This window comes from Carassius gibelio, chromosome B13, assembly GCF_023724105.1.
Source record: "Carassius gibelio isolate Cgi1373 ecotype wild population from Czech Republic chromosome B13, carGib1.2-hapl.c, whole genome shotgun sequence".
Lineage (NCBI taxonomy): Eukaryota > Metazoa > Chordata > Actinopteri > Cypriniformes > Cyprinidae > Carassius > Carassius gibelio.
This window is the reverse complement of record NC_068408.1, coordinates 14,157,296-14,176,423: the sequence shown is the minus strand read 5'-3', so window position 1 is coordinate 14,176,423 and position 19,128 is coordinate 14,157,296. Positions and strand designations below refer to the sequence as shown.

At 36.9% G+C, this 19,128-nt stretch overlaps 2 protein-coding genes across 4 annotated transcripts in view; one reads left to right on the top strand and one right to left on the bottom strand.

Moving 5' to 3' along the window:
* The window catches only part of si:dkey-192p21.6 (uncharacterized protein LOC565246 homolog), a 45,406-nt gene that overhangs the window by 16,504 nt on the left and 9,774 nt on the right, over positions 1–19,128 (bottom strand). For both annotated transcript variants that reach the window (XM_052573449.1, XM_052573448.1), the window contains exons 9-10: positions 2,598–2,628; positions 1,956–2,116 (exon numbers count right to left, since the gene is read on the bottom strand). In XM_052573449.1, coding sequence (XP_052429409.1) covers positions 1,956–2,116; positions 2,598–2,628 — 192 coding nt within the window. The remainder of the gene's footprint in view (positions 1–1,955; positions 2,117–2,597; positions 2,629–19,128) is intronic.
* LOC127970748 (uncharacterized) lies at positions 4,245–18,482 on the top strand. 2 transcript variants are annotated; one of them, XM_052573451.1, is made up of 6 exons: positions 4,245–5,077; positions 5,262–5,462; positions 6,546–6,722; positions 11,218–11,395; positions 14,233–14,398; positions 17,917–18,482. In XM_052573451.1, exons 2-5 carry the CDS (start codon positions 5,273–5,275, stop codon positions 14,390–14,392), a joined length of 705 nt encoding a protein of 234 aa, XP_052429411.1. In that variant the 5' UTR covers positions 4,245–5,077; positions 5,262–5,272; the 3' UTR covers positions 14,393–14,398; positions 17,917–18,482. The 2 variants fall into 2 exon arrangements, with proteins under 2 accessions (XP_052429411.1, XP_052429410.1); XM_052573450.1 differs by lacking the exons at positions 11,218–11,395; positions 14,233–14,398; positions 17,917–18,482 and adding an exon at positions 8,076–8,323 and having other exon boundaries at positions 4,251–5,077; positions 6,546–7,552.

The window sequence follows — 19,128 nt, the reverse complement described above, 5'->3', positions numbered from 1 at the left end:
AATATAAAATACATTTTAAATAAGAATTTTACTGCACGTCTAAGGTGTGAACACTTCGTGTTGTGTTGTTTTTCACTGAAGAGCAGATTAATGTCCATAACACAGTCTAATGATGATTATGCTGACACAAGCCCAGTCTGAGGTGAGAAGTCTTTCACTGCAGGACTCTAGAGGTGTGATCTACCCTGCCGGAGACTAATAATGCTTATCTGAGGAGATGCTGGGAGGCAGGGTGATGGGAGTGAGCGATACAGAGAAAGAGATTGATGGTAATCTGCACATTAGTTAATTGAAAACCTCTTTGTGGCACATACCAAGGGCCACAAGAAACAATATAATACTGATCATTGATCCAACAAATCAAATAAAAAGAGGAAACACTCCACCTCTGTGCATGGAGACAGGAAGTGGTTCGGTGACTAATGGTATCTGTCAATTAAATCCCATATGCACACACTTTCTAGATCAAATCCACGGTGCAATTTATCAATCAAAGTATTGACAGTCAGTAATTTTACACAAAGATTAGTTTACAATCAACACTGTAAAATTTAAAACTGTTTGCCTGTGTTCACTGTGTGAGTTTATGAAAGGAGAAACAGTAGGGTAATTATTATGCATAAGTAGGACTGTTTTGGTAGATTTGAAATTATAAAAGCATTAAGGCATTATGTTTTTTTTTTAAGATTAACATTCTTTAAGTTCCAAGGATGATAATGGCTTCAGTGGCCAAGCAGAGACAGACCGACTAAAATCCTCACTGGTGCCATGTTTAAATAGACCATTTAGTCAAATGATTTTCATTGAATTGTAATACATTTTGTTGCATTTGTATGTTGGGGGGAAATGGTTTCTAAACATCATTCTGAGTGATTCACAGGCTGAGGTATCAGATACGGAGAGAGTAAATTTGGCAGTTTAGGCCAAAAACTGTAATTACATTACATGAAGTTCCATAAAATCCACTGTGCAGCTGGCATTATGAAACCCTATCTGTGATAATTGACCATTAACGCCAGGCTTGTTTTTGCTCTGTGCACCTGTTCAACGGCTCCAGATATTATGATTGCCACTGGATCACTGGAAAGTATCACAATATTTTTATTAACTTAGTTACATATCCATCCTGCCAGACAGCTTAGCTGCTTTGGCTAATGTATGAGCAATGCAATGCACTGACCTGTCAGACGACTCTCCATGCCCTCCTCACTTTACCCTGACAGTCTTAATGTGCTGCGGTGAGACCCTGGATTATACATTTTTGCTTTCATTCTCTCATCATTCTCATCATTAACAGAGGCTAATGGACTTCATTTGCAAAAAATGAGGATATGGTGACTTGAAAATGTAACGCTTTCGTATTACTTCAGAAAAAGTTCACAGTCTTTGTTAATTATGGGGGCAGATTGAAGGGTGCAGGTCACTCGTTGTCTGGTATCAGTCACAGTCAGCCAGAATAGAACAACTGTAATGAGTTCTATTGTACTATGATAAATCCAATGCAATGCAAGCAGAAGCATCATGTCAATTCAAATACACTTAATATGCCACAGAAGAACCTTTATGTCTGAATGGTTTCATAAAAAACCATTACCACCTGAAGAACCTTTCTGTTTCACAAAATGTTCTTTGTGTTGAAAGAAGGTTCTCCAGATTATAAAAAGGTAAGAAAGAGATGGTTCTTTAAAGAACCTTTGACTGAATGGTTGTTTGTGGAACAAAAAATGTTTCTTCTATGGCATTGCTGTGAAGAACCTTTTAAGCACCTTTATTTTTAAGAGTGTAGAGGAGGCATGTGCACATTTATAGAAAAAACAAAGAACTGTAACTAAAAGCTAACCACGTGAGCCAGCACCACTACTGGTGCCCTTCAAAAATTAAAAAAAAAAAAAAATAAGCAAAAGTTATGATATGACTTGAAGAAAAGGAATGGGAAATATTTATAGCCTACTCACAATATCCATCTCTTGGGCTGTAGTTCATGAAGCAGAAACCAATGAGCATCAGGATGATGGTTCTCCATGTAATCTTGCGCAGGAGCTGTAGCCATGGAACACCTTTCCTATGCATCGAGGTGAATGCTAGCACTACAGAAGTACCCATGATGAAAACAAACCTTGCCAAAGAATGAAAGATAGTATTACTGTACATAACATACTGTGCATTACTACAAATGTATGCTTTTGGGATATATTGCATTGGCTAATGCTAGATTTTTAGTAATTCTGATTTAAGTATGTCAAATGAGGGGTAGATTGTGTACGTATATTTTTTTTTCCATAACAAACAAATCTACAATTTAAGGTGGTTTACTGCATTGCTGGGTCTCTATTCATAGAGGAGTCTGCATTCAGTTCATCATGAATTAAAGTAGTCTCTGGGTATTACAAGCTTTATTTATACTCTCAGGGAAAGAAAGATTAATTGGCATAGGCAAAGCATTTTAAATGGTAGTGGGTTGGAAAAGCCTTAAATCTGAAAGGTTCTGAAGGCTGATCCAAACTGTTGGACTGAAGTCCCACTCTTTTCCATATTAATCTAAAAAATGGAAAGTAATAATTTTCCATCGATTCATTAAGTGCATGCTGGCAGCTCACCAAGGCATCACAAGATCAGCTACTGTGAGACCTGTAACGTATATGGAAAAACCACATTCACACACATGAAAACACACACACATCTGGTGCATGTCTGTCTACAGTTGCTGGAAAGTTGGCTATTTGATTGACACATAGGAAATGCATTATCTTATTTGCTGAATGACTGACAAAATTAGTTTTATCCTCATAATCACACTTAATTGTAAACTAAAGCTGTCACTCAGAGTGTAGCAACTGATGATAAAAGATTGTGTGCCTTTAAAAACATTGTTTTCTCATTACCTTTGATTTTCAGACAGCAAATGATTTATACATGCTCATACAGCCATGACAGAGGAGGCCTCACAGTAATATGAAAATCCATCTGCTTTCCCTTATGATCAATACAATTCTGCTGATATGATGAAGAGGCCATTATGAGCCTTAAATTGAGTTCATCTGTGATTACTCCAGGAGATGTGCTTCGTAATAGACCCCCATTAAAATTTAACATGCAACCCCTTCTCATCTGTGTCCTTTGAGGATGTTCATCCAAAAGTTATACTGAAGACATGATGTATAAAATGCATGTTGAATTAAAGGGTCTCTTTGATAAAGCAGCACTTCAAATGTAAGTATCTGATATCAGTACATTATGTCTTTGGTAGTCAGTGAAGATTTATGAAGCATCATTTTAGCTTTCATTTCTTATTGGATGTACCTAATTAGTGGTATTTATCTAGAAATACCTAATTAATAACTTTAGGACACATTTGTAAAGTGTATATTGCTAAATCGGTTCCAGCCAAAACAAAAAACAAAAAAAAGAAACAACAAGAGCGGAACATTTTTAATGTTCACTGTAAAAAATGGCTGTGAAATCTACAGTTATTTACTGTCGATTTCACAGTAACATTACTGTATAAGATTTTTACAGTAAAATATTGTAAAGTTTACAGTAAGACTGTAAAAATCACAGTAGTCCAAGCATTACAGTTGAAATCACAGTAGTCAATGCATTACTGTAAAAAAATCACAATTTAGCCACTATAGTACTGTAAATAGTAAAGTAAACTACTGTAATTTTCCTTTTTTTTATCATATCTTTCTTTGTACCCCTTTCACATGGACGGCTCCAGATTATTGTTGTTCATAATTCATCACCGGAATATGATGTAAATACTCGATGGTGAGCTTTAAGTAAAAGTGTAATATTAATCAATTAAAATGTGTCATGTAACTTGTACTCTGATGCACCTGCTGCAGGTTTCTATTCCATACAATATATATTTTTTAAAGAATTCACATAAGATTCCAAGAATATTTTTTGTTTGTTTGTTTGTTTGTTTTGTGACTGTAAATGGGTGTTTGGGTGTAAATGGGTGTTAACAGGGCAATAAAATATTTGATAAGCCTTATCTTAAACTTCTCCAAAGTCTCCGCAGACATGGTCTAACAATATAGGCTTCATAAACGCATAATTTTTTGAGATATCATCCTCAGATTTGAACTGAAGCATGACCATTGGTTATAAGTTGCAATAGTATATTCACATAATTATGTATATTAATATTTAAATATTGTATACATTTAATAAATATAATCTTAATATTTGTTGTTTTTATTTTTGAGCTTATATATCTCTCAATATTAATAACATCTGATTAATTTTGAGTTTTGAACTTGAGCCAAAACTCTCAAGCTTTGTAAATATATGTTGGTTATGTGTCTATTCAGAATGACTTATGAGCAGCAGCCTTTTTATTTTGGGTAGGCTATGTCATGTGCATTACTTGCCAAAATTGGGGCTGTCTGGTTAACTCATAAATATGTACCATGGGATTTTTATTTTACAAACATCAGTGTTATATATATTTTTTTCTTCGGAAGCAGGCGAGATAAAGGTGCAAGTTTCCAGAGCTGTTTGGCGAAATCAAAGCGCCAGAGTGGGCGGAGTTTACCCAGTCTAGAACGATCTAGAATCTGTGGGGGAAAAAAGCGCGAAAGAGGCAGCAGCACTTGAATTTCTGACTCGTCGTCAGTGACAGACAAGTTCCGTTAATTCTCAAATCTAAGTTTCTTTACACACGGCTTTGTCTTGTATTTATTTTGTTTTCGTCTTTGTGTTGATTTCTTTAACTTTTTGCCTGAGAGGAATTCAGCGACAACGTTTCCGTGAGAGCTCCGACGGAGACGTCTTCGCAGCCGTTAACGTTAAGCTCCGTTAATAACAGACTATTACTCAAATTTACGTTTCTTTATACACGGATTTGTCTTGTGGTTGTAAAGTTATTTATTTTGTTTTCGTCTTTGTGTTGATATCTTTCACTTTTTGCCTGAGAGGAATTCAGCGAAAACGTTTCCGTGAGAGCTCCGACGGAGACGTTTTCACAGGCTTTAACGTTAATGTATTTTTCCCACCCGTGGCCTCTGCCGGAGTTTCCATCTTGGAATCGCGGATCCTTCACAGACTGCTTATCGGGACTTCCAGAAAATCAGTAAGTAACTTTACCATCACTACTTCGAGCAAAAAAAGAAATAAAAAAAGAAAGTTCAGTGCCACACCCTTGTCAGGCTGTGGAAAGCCAACAGCCTGTAGAGAACCTTGCAGATTATTACCCTCTTTCTGTATATAATCAATTTGGTCTTAATCGTGTTGCTCTGCATCATTCTGTGTTTCAGAAGAATGAGTAATGGACTCCATTGAGAAGGCAATACAGGCCGTGCTACCACAGCTAGATGAAGCAAAGCTTGAAACTTTAGTCAATGAGTTGGTGAAAGTAGGTGTTGAAGGACCAGATGATCTGCAGTTTATTCAAGAAGATGACATCAAACATCTGCTCACACCCATTCAGTGCAGAAAAATTATTCATTCCTTGAAAGGTGAGATTAGTTCTTTTAATTAACATATATTAGTTGATCCGCTACAATTAATAACTAAATAAATCCGCAATCATTCAATCATAATTTTGTAAAAAAAAAAAAAAAAAAAGTGGTTATATGTGGATGTTAGTGTATACCTGGTCCAAGATTCTGTCCCCTTTGGTCAGGCAGGTGACATGTTGATAGAACTTGAGGAGTACAGATTGAGGTTAGAATTATTGAAATCCCCCACGGCAATAAATGCCCTTCTGGATGTGCAGTTTGCTGTTTGCTAATGGCAGTATATAAAGCCAAATTTGCTTTAAAAAAAAAAATAAATAAATAAATAAAAGATGGTATATACGGGAAAAATAAAAACTATATTCTTGCCTCTGCAATGCTGTCTCTGCACTAGATACAGTTATTCCATGCAAAACTACAGACCCACAGCTTTCCAAAGAGCCTAATCACTTGATTATAGGCCCAAGTATGTAAGAACAGTGCAATACAGTACAGAAGGATAGTGGTCGCATTGCAATTGAAAACAGCATTTAAGATATTGCCCATATTCCCCCATCCATGCAGATCACATAGTCATGCATTGCATTTGCTCTTTTTTTAAACACATTGATTTTAATATACACCTGCAATGCGGCTGAAAAAAAGCACATCATCAAAAATATTTCAATGTTAACATGTAAAATAATTTTCTTGTTTGCCATCAGTTGACCTCAAATCACCCATCTAGGCTGATTAGTAATTGAGATGAAGCCATGACAACCATTTTTGAAATGACCCTTTTCCCAAGATCAGATTTAAATACATTTTAGTCTGTTATTTAGTATTTTTTATAGTTTGTTTATTTGAACTGTACCAGAATCCAAAAAAACAAAACAAAAAAACATTTTATATAAATTTTGTTGGTTTAACCCTATATTGACCTACCTATAAGGACTTGACGGCCACCATTTTGATTTTATTTTATTTTTTAAGTTTTAGTTTAAGTACATCTGATACTATTGTAAACCACTAAGAAACCTTTTGTTAGATTTTTTTTTTTAGGGTCAAACCTTATCTTCACCTGACTATTCTGTGCTTTCACAGTGTGTAATGCAGGTCCTTCAAATCCCCAGCTGAGCCCTTCATCGTCTGAGCCACTGTCAGTTGCCTATTCCAGCACATGCCCCATATCATCTATAAGTCCCATCTCTGCATGGGTGAACAGTTTTGAGGTGCCATGGAACAAAGTGAGGCTGACTCTTAGAAGAGCAGTAGATGCTGGTGAGAGGCCAGCTCCGGATGACCGCAGACACTTGATAAAAGTCACTGTTGATGCGATGAGAGAGCGTTCCTTGAACCCTACTCGCAGAGAGTGTGTGGTAGTGGCTAAAGCTATAACTCAAAAATATCCAAATAGCTTTTTAGACAAAAATGAAGAGGGGGAGCTAATTGGATGTGGGTATTTCAGCATTATAAATCAGCTCAAAACCAGAGTAGAATATTTGAATCGAGGCAACTCTCTTTCCCGTCTGAGGAAGCACAAACGCACCCAGAGAGATGATGAGGATGGTGATGATGACCAGCCAGCAGTAGCTACATGTGCAAGAATCGACAGTTATGGGTGTGTTCGTTGGCAGCCAGCGGACTATCCAGATGGGGAAACATCAGCATCATTAGAGGAAAAGAAGCTTGAGATGATTGATATATTCAGCCGAGAGGGACTAAAGGGCGCTGAGAGAGGAAGGGTAGAAGACCTAATGGCAATCACTTATGCCAAACAGCGGGAATACATCAACGCAAAGCCTTCCCCAAGCATTCTGGATGTGGGTAAAGAGTGGCCATTTCTCTTTTCACAGAAGTTTTTATTGTCACACTTCACCACTCTCACCAATGTTGAACTATACACAAGACTGAATGAAGATATGGACAAAAAGGGTAAAAGACTCCTGGATTTCTTCAGTAGTCAGATTACAAAGTGGAGGAAAGAAGTAAGAGCTGTTCTGAAGGAAGCCATAAAGAAGGACCGAGAAGGATCTGATGGCCTAGCAGCGATGCTTGTGATGTTGGCACACTTCAAAGAGCAAGAGGAGTCAATTTTTCTCATTGCTGATGTAAGTTCCTTAATTATTTAAATCTTTTATTTGGAGTTTTCAACAATTAACTGTCACATTTACCTGTACACAATTGTATCTCATTTCCCTGATTAGAGTGAGAATTGTTAATGCAGGTTGACGAACCTCCAGTTTTTCAAGTAAATACAGGTTTGTGTCAGGTTTATGTTATTGGTGGTTGAGCACTTTTTCCTTGATAGACCTCACCTCACAATATAACCCACTTGGTGCAAGCTTCTATCTCAATTCCTGGGTAAATGCTGGGTAAAGTCACTGTTGTCCACTGTGAGCACGATATTTTAATTAATATTTTAATTAAGAGAAAATTGATGTAGTGTTGTAATTGATAAAGATATTGTGGTACTTAGTAAATTTTTTGTGTAAACCTTTCACAAACCTTCAGAGCAAAAAAAGGACCATTGCTCATTGCTTCCTTATCAACAAATTTCAAAAAGCTTTTTCTATCCTAGAGATAATATACAGCCTACCTTGTTTCAAGTAACACTTATCTTTGCTGGCATAGGAGACTACCACTCCCGCAGACGCAGAGGCCCAGCTGTCTCTCCCAGTCACTCCAAGGATCATCATGCTCGGTAAGTTTCACATTCAATGTTAACGAATCCTTTGAATGTATAGGGCACAAGCAAAGCAAAGTTTCTGGAAAACACTAGTGAATGTGTGTTGTGTCATTCTCTGCTTCTGCACCAGTCAGTAACAGCACAGTCACTCCAAAACTTAAGTTATGTGGAGTAATCTCTCATCTTTAGTAGCCACCTATAATGTCGTGATTGCTATTTCAGATTGCTTGCTATGCCTGTATCACTCATTGTTTTTCTATCACCAAACCAGTTATTGCTGCTTAAAGGATTAGTTCACCTCAAAATGAAAATTTCCTAATAATTTACTCTCACCCCAATGCCATCCAAGATATCCATGTCTTTCTTTCCTCAGTGGAAGAGAAATTAAGTCTGAGGAAAACATTTCTGGATTTTTCTTTGAATAATGGACTTCAATTCTAACCAACGTTTTGAAGTCCAAATCAATGCAGTTCAATTGTTAGGATTGAGTTGGGAACTAAATCTTCACATCGAAAGGTCGCGCTCCATTTCACCGGCCATCTTTGCGTATTTCCACCGGCGATATCGAGCGCAACCTTTCGACTTGATGTAGTTCCCAGCTCAATCCTAACAATTGTAGTTAAAAAGTATATAAATTATTATTATATTTTTTTAGAAAATGACCAATCATTTCGCTAGATAAGACCCTAATCCTCAGCTGGGATCCTGCACAGCCCGTTGAAGCACTTCAAAGATCTTTGAAACTGCATTGATTTAGACTTCAAAATGTTGGTTACAATTGAAGTCCATTATTTGAAGAAAAATCCAGAAATGTTTTCCTCAGACTTAATTTCTCTTCCACTGAGGAAAGAAAGACATGGATATCTTGGATGGCATTGGGGTGAGTAAATTATTAGGAAATTTTCATTTTGAGGTGAACTAATCCTTTAAAGGGTTAGTTCAGCCAGAAATAAAAATTATGTCATTAATGACTCACCCTCATGTCGTTCCAAACCCGTAAGACCTCTTCGGAACACAGTTTAAGATTTTTTAGGTTTAGTCCGAGAGCTTTCTGACCCTCCATTGAAGCTGTGTGTACGGTATACTGTCCACGTCCAGAAAGGTAATAAAAACACATCAAAGTAGTCCATGTGACATCAGAGGGTCAGTTAGAATTTGTTGAAGCATCGAATATACATTTTGCTCCAAAAATTACGACTTTATTCAGCATTTTCTTCTCTTCCGGGTCTGTTGTGAGCGCATTCACAACACTGCAGTGACGCCCCTGACATACAATGCTGCTGACGTGTTTTTTTTTTTGTTATTGGTTGCACCAGAAAACACGTCAGCAGCGTCGTACGTCAACCGTCGCGTTCACAACAGACACGGAAGAGAAGACAATCCTGAATAAAGTCGTAATTTTTTTTATTTTTGGAGCAGAATGTATTTTCGATGTTTCAGTAAATTCTAACGGACCCTCTGATGTCACATGGACTACTTTGATGATGTTTTTATTAGAGTTGTTCCGATTCCGATACTAGTATCGGAAATATCTCCGATACCACAACAAATTCTGGCATCGGCGAGTACATGAACCCATATACCGATCCGATACCATTTTCTTAAAAAAGACCTAGTTATGACCGCAAGCTTTGCCTAACCGCTGCACGGTTCTTCTTCGCTGCTCAAAATGCATTGAAAACACAGGAAGTTGTGCTGTGTTGCCACAAGCAACCCCTGTTTAGAGCAGCGAAGAAGAAATGAAAACGCGTTAGCAGCCCTTATCTATATATGACTGGATCACTCATCACATTCTAAACTGCCAAAAGACAGTGAAGCCGCTACTATATTATAGATCAGTGGTTAGCAGTATGTCTCTGTAGTACCGGTAGTTACAGACTCTCGAGTATATTCAGTACCCGCAGCTGCGTTCAGTCGCTTCCGTGTAAGTCAAAGCGCAGGGCTCCAGACAGTAGCCGAATATATACTAGTGTCTGTGAATATTAAACTGCAAAATACTATTTAAATATTACTCCCGCAAAATCTACATCTCTGTGGGTGACTGGCACAGATGCGCGAGAGCTCGCTGTTTTGTAGTCTCTGCTGTGTGTCATGAGGACACGAACGCATAAACCGTCACTTCATGAGAATTTACCGTTTCATTTGAGAATACTGTCATATCATAAACACAGACACTCAAAGATCTTCATGGCAGCCCATTAAAATAAATGTTTGGTTTACATGAGTAAATTGACAATATATAAAGCTACTGTTGTAGCCTACAGTAATAATAATACGTCTCTATAATAATAATAATTATGCCTAGATGGTTGCTTGTTTTTTACTTGTTTTGTTGTAAAGAGATTATCTGATTAATAGATCTTTTTTTTATATTCCTAGACTTATTTGTTGCAGTTTTTTTATACAGTTATATTGTAAAACTTAAATACCTTTTTTAGTTTGCGGTGTTAGATTTTTGGCTGCATATGCATATGCAAGTTCTTTTTTGCATATGAAAATAAATAATACTGTCAAATTCATGTTAGATAATAAAAATACTGTAATAAATACAGTAGTTCACCATGTATTTGTTCATGTTTTATTGAGGGATCTGTCTGAAGCACACCATAAAAAGAATTCTAGCAATTTACACAGGGCTAGTAGTATATACAGCTGTATATACAGATACACACCCAGGTATCGGATCAGTACTCGGTATCGGCCGATACCCTGAGCCCAGGTATCGGAATCGGTATCGGGAAGAGAAAAAGGGTATCGGAACATCTCTAGTTTTTATTACCTTTCTGGACATGGACAGTAGACCGTACACACAGCTTCAATGGAGGGACTGAGAGCTCTCGGACTAAATCTAAAATATCTTAAACTGTGTTCCGAAGATAAAAGGAGGTCTTATGGGTTTGGAACGACATGAGGGTGAGTCATTAATGACATAATTTTCATTTTTGGCTGAACTAACCCTTTAATGCACTGCTTCGAAGATATGTATGCTCCCTGCCCTGTTTTTACAATAATTTATGTGGAGAAAATCTTTTATAGAATGTATTGCTATGAAATATAATTTTTGTGATGACTCTTGTCTTTACTAAGGAGAGACAATACTGACTGCAAAAAAATGGATGCTGTCGATCGAGGGGAAGGTCTTAATCCCACCTGGTGCTCACATGGCAGACTTCACCACTGCCTTGGCCGCTCTCTTCGCCTGTTACTATGTATTCAACCTAGAGTATCAGGTGGAAGCCAGCACAACACTGGAGTTTGTTCAGAGGTATTTTTTATCTTAAATAGTTTGATTGCAGTGTAAAAGCAAATTGACAATTGAAAAGCTGTTCAAAATCATCTTCTCCCTTTAAAATTAGGGCTGTGAAATGACACTGGTCTCACGGTTCGGTTCGATTACGATTATCATGTCATCGATTCAGTTCAATTCGATATCACAATGCATCGCGATGCACCGCATTCTCAATTTGACATTTTTCTTCAAAAGTGATGTGTGCGCACGTGTGTGTGCTGGCCTGTTCAAACAGTGACATTCCAGTTGGGAGTAAAGCTTGTTTATGCCATTAAGAAAAGAAAAATCTGTCATATAAATTGTTTTAAAGAAATATTCATTTAAAAGCAGCGTTTATTAATCGGTGTATTATGTTACCATTAAAGATGCACGCATCAACCGTCGCTGAGTCCGCTGTTGAAGGTTACGATCATCCATTTATAATCACGCATAACAACACAGAATAATAGTAATTTGAACATCGGGTCAGACTCTGCCAGGCGTTAACAGCTCGGGGTGAAAACGGCTAACGTGGTTTATCAAGTTAGTGGTATTACCTCCTGCATATTCTATTTGTGCGTGGCATGAGCGCACACAGTGCGTCTTCTGCAGGATGTGCTTACCAGGTTGTTCATAAAAGCTGAAATGTGCCCAGATGTAGGCTTTAAAAGTAGTTGGAGCATCTTTAATTACTCGCACTCGCGTCTCGCCTCCCTCTGCCATTGTATGCTACCGCGACAAATGACGTCAGAAAAGTGTCAGTACATTATAATCGATTATGGTCTATTACTGAGCCGATACCGTATCGTCCTCATCTGCATCGTAGAAACGATAAATTTTGACACCCCTATTTAAAATGTTATGGAATTGGGCTGGGCGATATGGCTGAAAACTGTATCACAATATAAGTGTTTCATATTGGTCGATATCGATAATTATTGATATTTTTATGACCTATTTAAAATAAGGAACAGGAGAAAAATATATTACATTTAAAAAAATTTATTTTAAAGTTAAAGGAATAGTTCACCTCAAAATGAAAATTTCTTTCTTTCTTCAGTGGAAAAGAAATTAAGTTTTTTGAGGAAACAATAGCAACCAACTGAGTTATTTGCCATTGAAGTCCATTATATGAAAAAAAAAATCCTGAAATGTTTTCCTCAAAAAACTTATTTTCTATTGAAGAAAGAAAGACGTGGATATCTTGGATGGCATTGGGGTGAGTAAATGATTAGGAAATTTTCATTTTGGGTTGAACTAATCCTTTAACCTTCCCCTGATTCATAGGTGTGATTGGCAAAGGACAAAAAAGCAGGAAAATATAATGCGCACCTATCATGACGCAGTGACAGCACGTGTGATTATTCCAGTAGTTAGGACATCGCACAAGATTTGTGTTAACACAGAACACATTTCATCACTGGATAGTGTTTGTTGTTTATTTAAAGTGTGGTTTATGTCAGCTGAATGTGCTGAACGCTTTTCAGAGAAGATGAGGCAACGTTATTTTAGTACAATTCACACCCAGCGATAATTCAGGGAAAAAAATCTCCGAATGCTTCACGTGAAACTTCGGTCTTCCGACCTATCATTGTGTCAGTTCTCAATTGATTTTGATGGTAATATCAATTTTAATTGATAGGCGCGAAGGGAGAAATAGCAAGACAGTTTGAAGACTGTGAGAGTGTGCGCGCGATGCTGGAGGAGGGGCTCTCTTTCTCTCTCTGCTCGTTCTCTCAGTAACATGCGCTTGCCTGTCAGAATTGGCGCAGCAGTCAGTCATCTTATCTACATCACTCACCGATCAAACAAGGCTTTCCACTTATCACTCCACGCCGGTTCTGTTATTGAAGAATCCAACACGAGACAACGATATGGTGCAACTAAACTGTTACATGATTGGCTGGTAGTGTGTTACTCCCTATGTTGCTAGGTTACCAGAGAGTGAGTGCCTTTGTTCATGCAAAGAAAAAAACAAAATCGAACGTTTTATCGAACGCATTTTTTATTGATATTGATTACATGTCTATCGCGATACATATTGTTAATGTTTTATGGCCCAGCCCTATTATGTAAAGTATCTGAGTATCTAAATAGTGTAGGTTGAAGCCTCCTAACAACTTGAATGCTTTAGGAGGACTGTTGGGCATGTACACACTATATTTTTTACATAAAACCTTTTGGGAATAATTAAGCTCCTAATTCTTCATTTTTTTTCAGGCCATCTGATGTTGAGAATATATCTTCTGGTTGAAGAATTGTAGCTTGTTCAGGAGGTTCTTTGTTGTTTTCCACGTCTCAGATCTTTAAAGGAGTATGGTGTTAATGCTTGAGTCGAATAGCCGTAGTTTGGTCTTGAGTGTCAAATGCAGCTCTTGCCTTTCCCATTCTTGTGGTTAACCATCAAGCTGGCCAGTGTCTTTCTGTTTGCACTTTGGTCGTTGTGCTAATATGGAGACCTGTCTCAGCTGACTTCTGTTCTACCCCTCTCAGTTTCTCTTACATTTGTTGGTGTTTTTGGGACAGTGATGTGATATAATCTGCAAAGTCTAGGTCATCCAGTTGTGTAAATGGGGTCCATTGGATCCCATTGCGCCTGTTGTCAGTGGCTTGCCGCATGACCTAGTCGGCCGCATGATGTAGTCAACCTTCGAAGAGGAATGGTAATCAAGAAAGTAGACAGCCTTGACTAACTCCTGTTGAGATGTGAAATGCCTCTGTGTATGATTGCGACTGGCCTTTATGTATGATTCTACATTGCTCACTGCACTTACAGTTATTCATTAATGTGCGCATATTGTCCCATCGGTTAATTCCTATACTCATGTTCATAGGTTTTTAGTCAGGATTAATCCTGACTCCAACAAGTGCACTGCCAAGGAGCAGATGAGCAAGACGACTGGGAGAGTGGTGAAGCGGAAGACTTCATACATGAACCCCCATGTCATCTCCTTCATCAGGGACTTCACGGAGTTCTATTTGCTAACTGACTAGATACAGGTGAGGTTCTGATAATAGCTTTAATAATAATTATAATACAATTAATAATATAGGTATCTGTGGGTTTAATATAATTAATCATAATTTGATAATAATAATAATAATTATTAGGAATGCACCAATACTGGTATCGATATCGGGCCGATACTAAGCTCAATGTTCTCGTACTCGTAAAAATGATTTTTTTTTACTCCGATACCAACAACCGATACCAGGCGTGTAAATAGTGTTTGTGTTTAGAAAAAGAAACACTGACAACAGAGGGTATAATGGGGATAAAAAAGGCAGTATATGAAGTAAATCTATCTTACTAGTGAAATATTAAAAGAAATATAGTAACACACATTGCTTTGGTGCGCCAGCTGATAAGAGAAAAACGTGCTGTGGCTTGAGCGTGCAGCGGGACAGACGCGTGAGCTAGTCGAGCGCATCCATTTATCCAAACGTCATTGGAAAGTTTGTAGTTCAGTCAGATGTAAATGGCAAAGAAAGTCAAACAAGACAATGTAGCTTATCAACGTTAACTGACGAGAGAGAGAGACTTGTTGATTGCTCTTGATTGACTAAATCATATATGTAAGTAAAACATAAACTGTTACCTTATTTATTAGGGCTGGGTAAAAAAATATGGATTTTTATTTTATTTTAATTGATTCTCATTTTTGCAAAACTGATACTGATTCTTAAACATTTTCATCGAGACATCAGTAGCTATATTACTAATATCAGTGATACACGCCTTCATTCATAAAATATTCCATTAACATATAACATATGGGTAGGGGTGGGTACCGAAAGCTGGTATTAAACGGGCCCCGGGGCTGAATTTTGAAAGACCGCTGTATCGATAAGCTCGGACGTTATCGGTTCTGCTGTCGGTACTTGGAAAAATACACGTAATGTTATTATTGCTATAAAGACGTTTTATTTCGCCAACCTTTTCTATATACCATAATATTAAACCGTTTGTCTGTGATGCATTTTTGCTATTCGCAGTCCGAGAGAGAGCGATCTCCACAGTGCGCACATGACAGCCCTAATGAGTGACGTTGGAGGACAGAACTAAACATTCAAACATAGCCTGGTTACACTTCAGATTTTTGATTACTCTGATTTTATTTTAGATTTTGGCTTCCAAAGATTATAATAATAATAATATATTTGAGGTAAAACGATTAAAAACTATAGCTGCATTCTGTATAGCGCAACTTAATTCCCTTTGCAGCAGTAGGCTACGCTCTCATTTTTCCCTACAACTTAAACGTAACGACAGAATCAGATTCAGCATTCAGTGATTGTTGTAAAATGCAGTCTAGCTACTGTTGCTAAATTGCGGGACGCTTTTAATAATAAAAAGAGCTATTAATAGCACAAAAATATGCTCATGAGATGCTGTTCCCAAGGCGGCGCACGCAACGAGATGAGCAAATTATACTTTCAGTTTCATGTGCACGTCTAAACTAGCAAATGTACACAAAAATATGTCTAAAATGGACATAGGTATGGAAATAGTTGTCAGAAAATATAGCGCATCAGTCACCTATTAGATCTGCACTCGGTCTTAAAGGGTCAGTGTCTAATAAACATGCTGACGATTGCACCATTACTGTGAATTAAACAAAAAAAAGGCTTAAATGAATAACTTCAGCTTTAATAAGCATTAATCTATCTATGATAAACTATGCAGCGTTATTTTACATTTGATTGCTTTACTAGAATTCTGTTTAGACCATACCTGAACAGTAGTAGACCTTCCTGAAATTAAAGCACTGTGCAGGCCTATATAATGTGTATCTTTGTTAATTGTTTATCTTTTATATATATATATCAAAGAGTACCGACAAGAATACCGTTAAAGTATCGGATCGATCGATCGAAGCCGTATCGGTAAGAGTAGTAATACCATTAAAACCTTAATGATTCAGATGTTCCAATTCGATTTCGATTCGAAAAAAAAAAATTTCGCAAAATCTCAAAGCATTAGCTGTAACATGGAGGCTGCAAGCCTATGAACAGTGTAGGAAAACTAATACCGGCTTTTGGGTGATAGATAAATATCAGGGCCTGAATTTCTGTGATATTTTTTTTTTAGAATCTGTGTGGATTAATATACTCAACCTACAGGCTAAAGTGAAGCAGTGTTTGCAGGAATTTACCGCATTATAAGTGGGAGACCAACGGGAATGATTAAAATGATGCGCATAATACCACGCCGAAATTAGAGCCCTGAATATGGAAAAAAATCGATTCGTGGTCCCTAATAATCGATTTTGAATCGACCACATTTTAAAAAACGATTAATCGATAATAAAAAAATTTTGCCCAGCCCTATTAACATAAAGCCATAAAACTTGAAAATCAGTGTTTCCCACATATAGACTAATTCGTGGTGGTGTGCCACAGAATCAACAACGGCTGCCTGCCACATTGCGTTTCATTATTCATTTTAAAAAAAAAAAAATAGTGTTGAAAGAAAATGATTAACTCACCCTCCATTTCTCTCAGCCGCCAAAACGAATTTTTGTCCCGCCAAAGCCATTTGAATGGTGTGATGTAGATGACTGCTGCACTTGTGACAGGGCGCATGTTACTGATAGAACGAGCAGAGAGCCCTGGCCGCGCACGCACTCTCACAGTCGTCAAACTGTCTTGCTCTCTCTCGCTCCCTCAGGCATGTTCCTGTGGCTCAGTGTTGTAGAGCATTGCATTAGCAGTGCAAAAGGTTATGGGTTCAATTCCCAGGGGAACACATGTTAGGAAATAAATGTTAGCCTGAATGCACTACAAGTCGCTTTGGATAAAAGCGTCTGCTAAATGCATAAATGTAAATCTAAATATTAATCAAAATCAATTGAGAATTGACATGATGGTAAAAGATCGGAAGACCGAAGTTCATGTCGAGCATTCAGAGATTTTGTTTCCCCTGAATTACCGCTGGGTGTGAATTGTGCTAAATAAAACGTTGCCTTATGTACTCTGAAAATTGTTCCGCATCAGCTGAAATAAAAACACTTTCAATAAACAAACAAAAAACTATCCAGTGATGAAATGTTGACAAAAATCTTGTGCAATGTCCTAAACTCCCGGGATAAAACGCGTGCCATAGTCCGCTACTGACACGTCTGATTCTCGAACTAATGACTCTTTTGAACCGATTACATTTAATGAATGGTTAAAACAACTGTCCAACACTGAACTCGCGAGTCGTCTGAATCGGTGTATAACAAATTGGTAACACTTTACAATATGGTTCCATTTATTAAACTTGTTAACTACATTAGTTAACATTAACTAATAATAAACTGCACTTCTACAGCATTTATAAATCTTTCTAAATGTTCATTTCACTATTTACTAGTAGCCTACATTATTAAAATAAAAAGTTGTATTTGTTAAAAGAGCACTCTACTTTTTTTGGAAATAGGCTCATTTTACAACTCCCCCAGAGTTAAACAGTTGAGTTTTACCATTTTCGAAACCATTCAGCTGATCTAATGTGTTTTCTTCTTTAATTTCAGGGCTCCAACTAGGATTCTAGGTCTCCAAGGTCAGGGCATGCAAGAGGCCATAGTGGCAGGGGAAGTTTATTTTCCTTTCTGTTTTAAATGTTGATGCAAATGTTAAATATTTAATTTTTTTTTAATGTTCAATATTTTATTTTATTTCAGTATTGCCATAGTGTTATTTATTACTCTTTAGAATGTGGTAATAATCAGTTATTTGCACAGCTTCAAAGTAGTTAAATTTTTTGACCATGTTGTATCAATTTGCGTTATTGTTCTGCCATAGCAACCAGTCATGTGGAACTAGTGAATGAACTAGTAACAGTTTGCTCTGTAACTTTACAAAACTTGTAATGAAATAGCCTCGTTTTGTAAAATTTTCTTAAGTCAGTAATTAAATTTAGCAACAGTAGAATACGCAGATAATAGACTTCACGCCATTAAAAATTACAAACACAGAATGTTCGTTAACTTTGGATGGCATAATGGCATGTTGTCCAATGTCAATTATCCCTTTATGTTGTACCTGTTTTGTCATTCCTGTTCACCAAATGTTTTTAAATAAACAACTGTTAACAATTTTCTTATTGTCTGCAGTTGATTGCAGGGTTTTAGAATATGGGTGATTCTTTTAATGATGGCTAATATTAAATCACAGTGATACAGTATTTAAATTGTACAGTGGGAAACTGAATTTACAGTGATTAACTGTTATCTACTGCTTATAGTACTGTATTGCATACAATACATAAAAACAGTGCTTAACTGTTTTTTTGTATGTAAATACAACTAAAATCAGTGTTTCATTGTTTTTTTTTGTATTTTACAGTGAATACACAAACTACTGTAAATGGAAGTACAGTACCCTTACTGTAAAACGTATTCACAGTAACTTACTGGCAACAATTAGCCAGTAAGTTACTGTAAATACAACTAAAATCACAGTATTTAATTGTTTTTGATTTCACAGTGTATACATAAAATACTGTAAATGGAAGTACAGTACCCTTACTGTAAAACATATTCACAGTAACTTACTGGCAACAATTAGCCAGTAAGTTACTGTAAATACAACTAAAATCACAGTATTTAATTGTTTTTGATTTCACAGTGTATACATAAAATACTGTAAATAGAATTACAGTACCCTTACTGTAAAACGTATTCACAGTAACTTACTGGCTAATTGTTGCCAGTAAGTTACTGTAAATTTTACGGTACATTTTT

Coding starts and splice junctions, on each gene's coding strand:
- LOC127970748 (XM_052573450.1), top strand. CDS start 5,273: ATGGACTCCATTGAGAAGGCAATACAGGCCGTGCTACCACAGCTAGAT. Junction 5,463..6,545: donor AATTATTCATTCCTTGAAAG/GTGAGATTAGTT, acceptor GTGCTTTCACAG/TGTGTAATGCAGGTCCTTCA. Junction 7,553..8,075: donor CAATTTTTCTCATTGCTGAT/GTAAGTTCCTTA, acceptor TTGCTGGCATAG/GAGACTACCACTCCCGCAGA.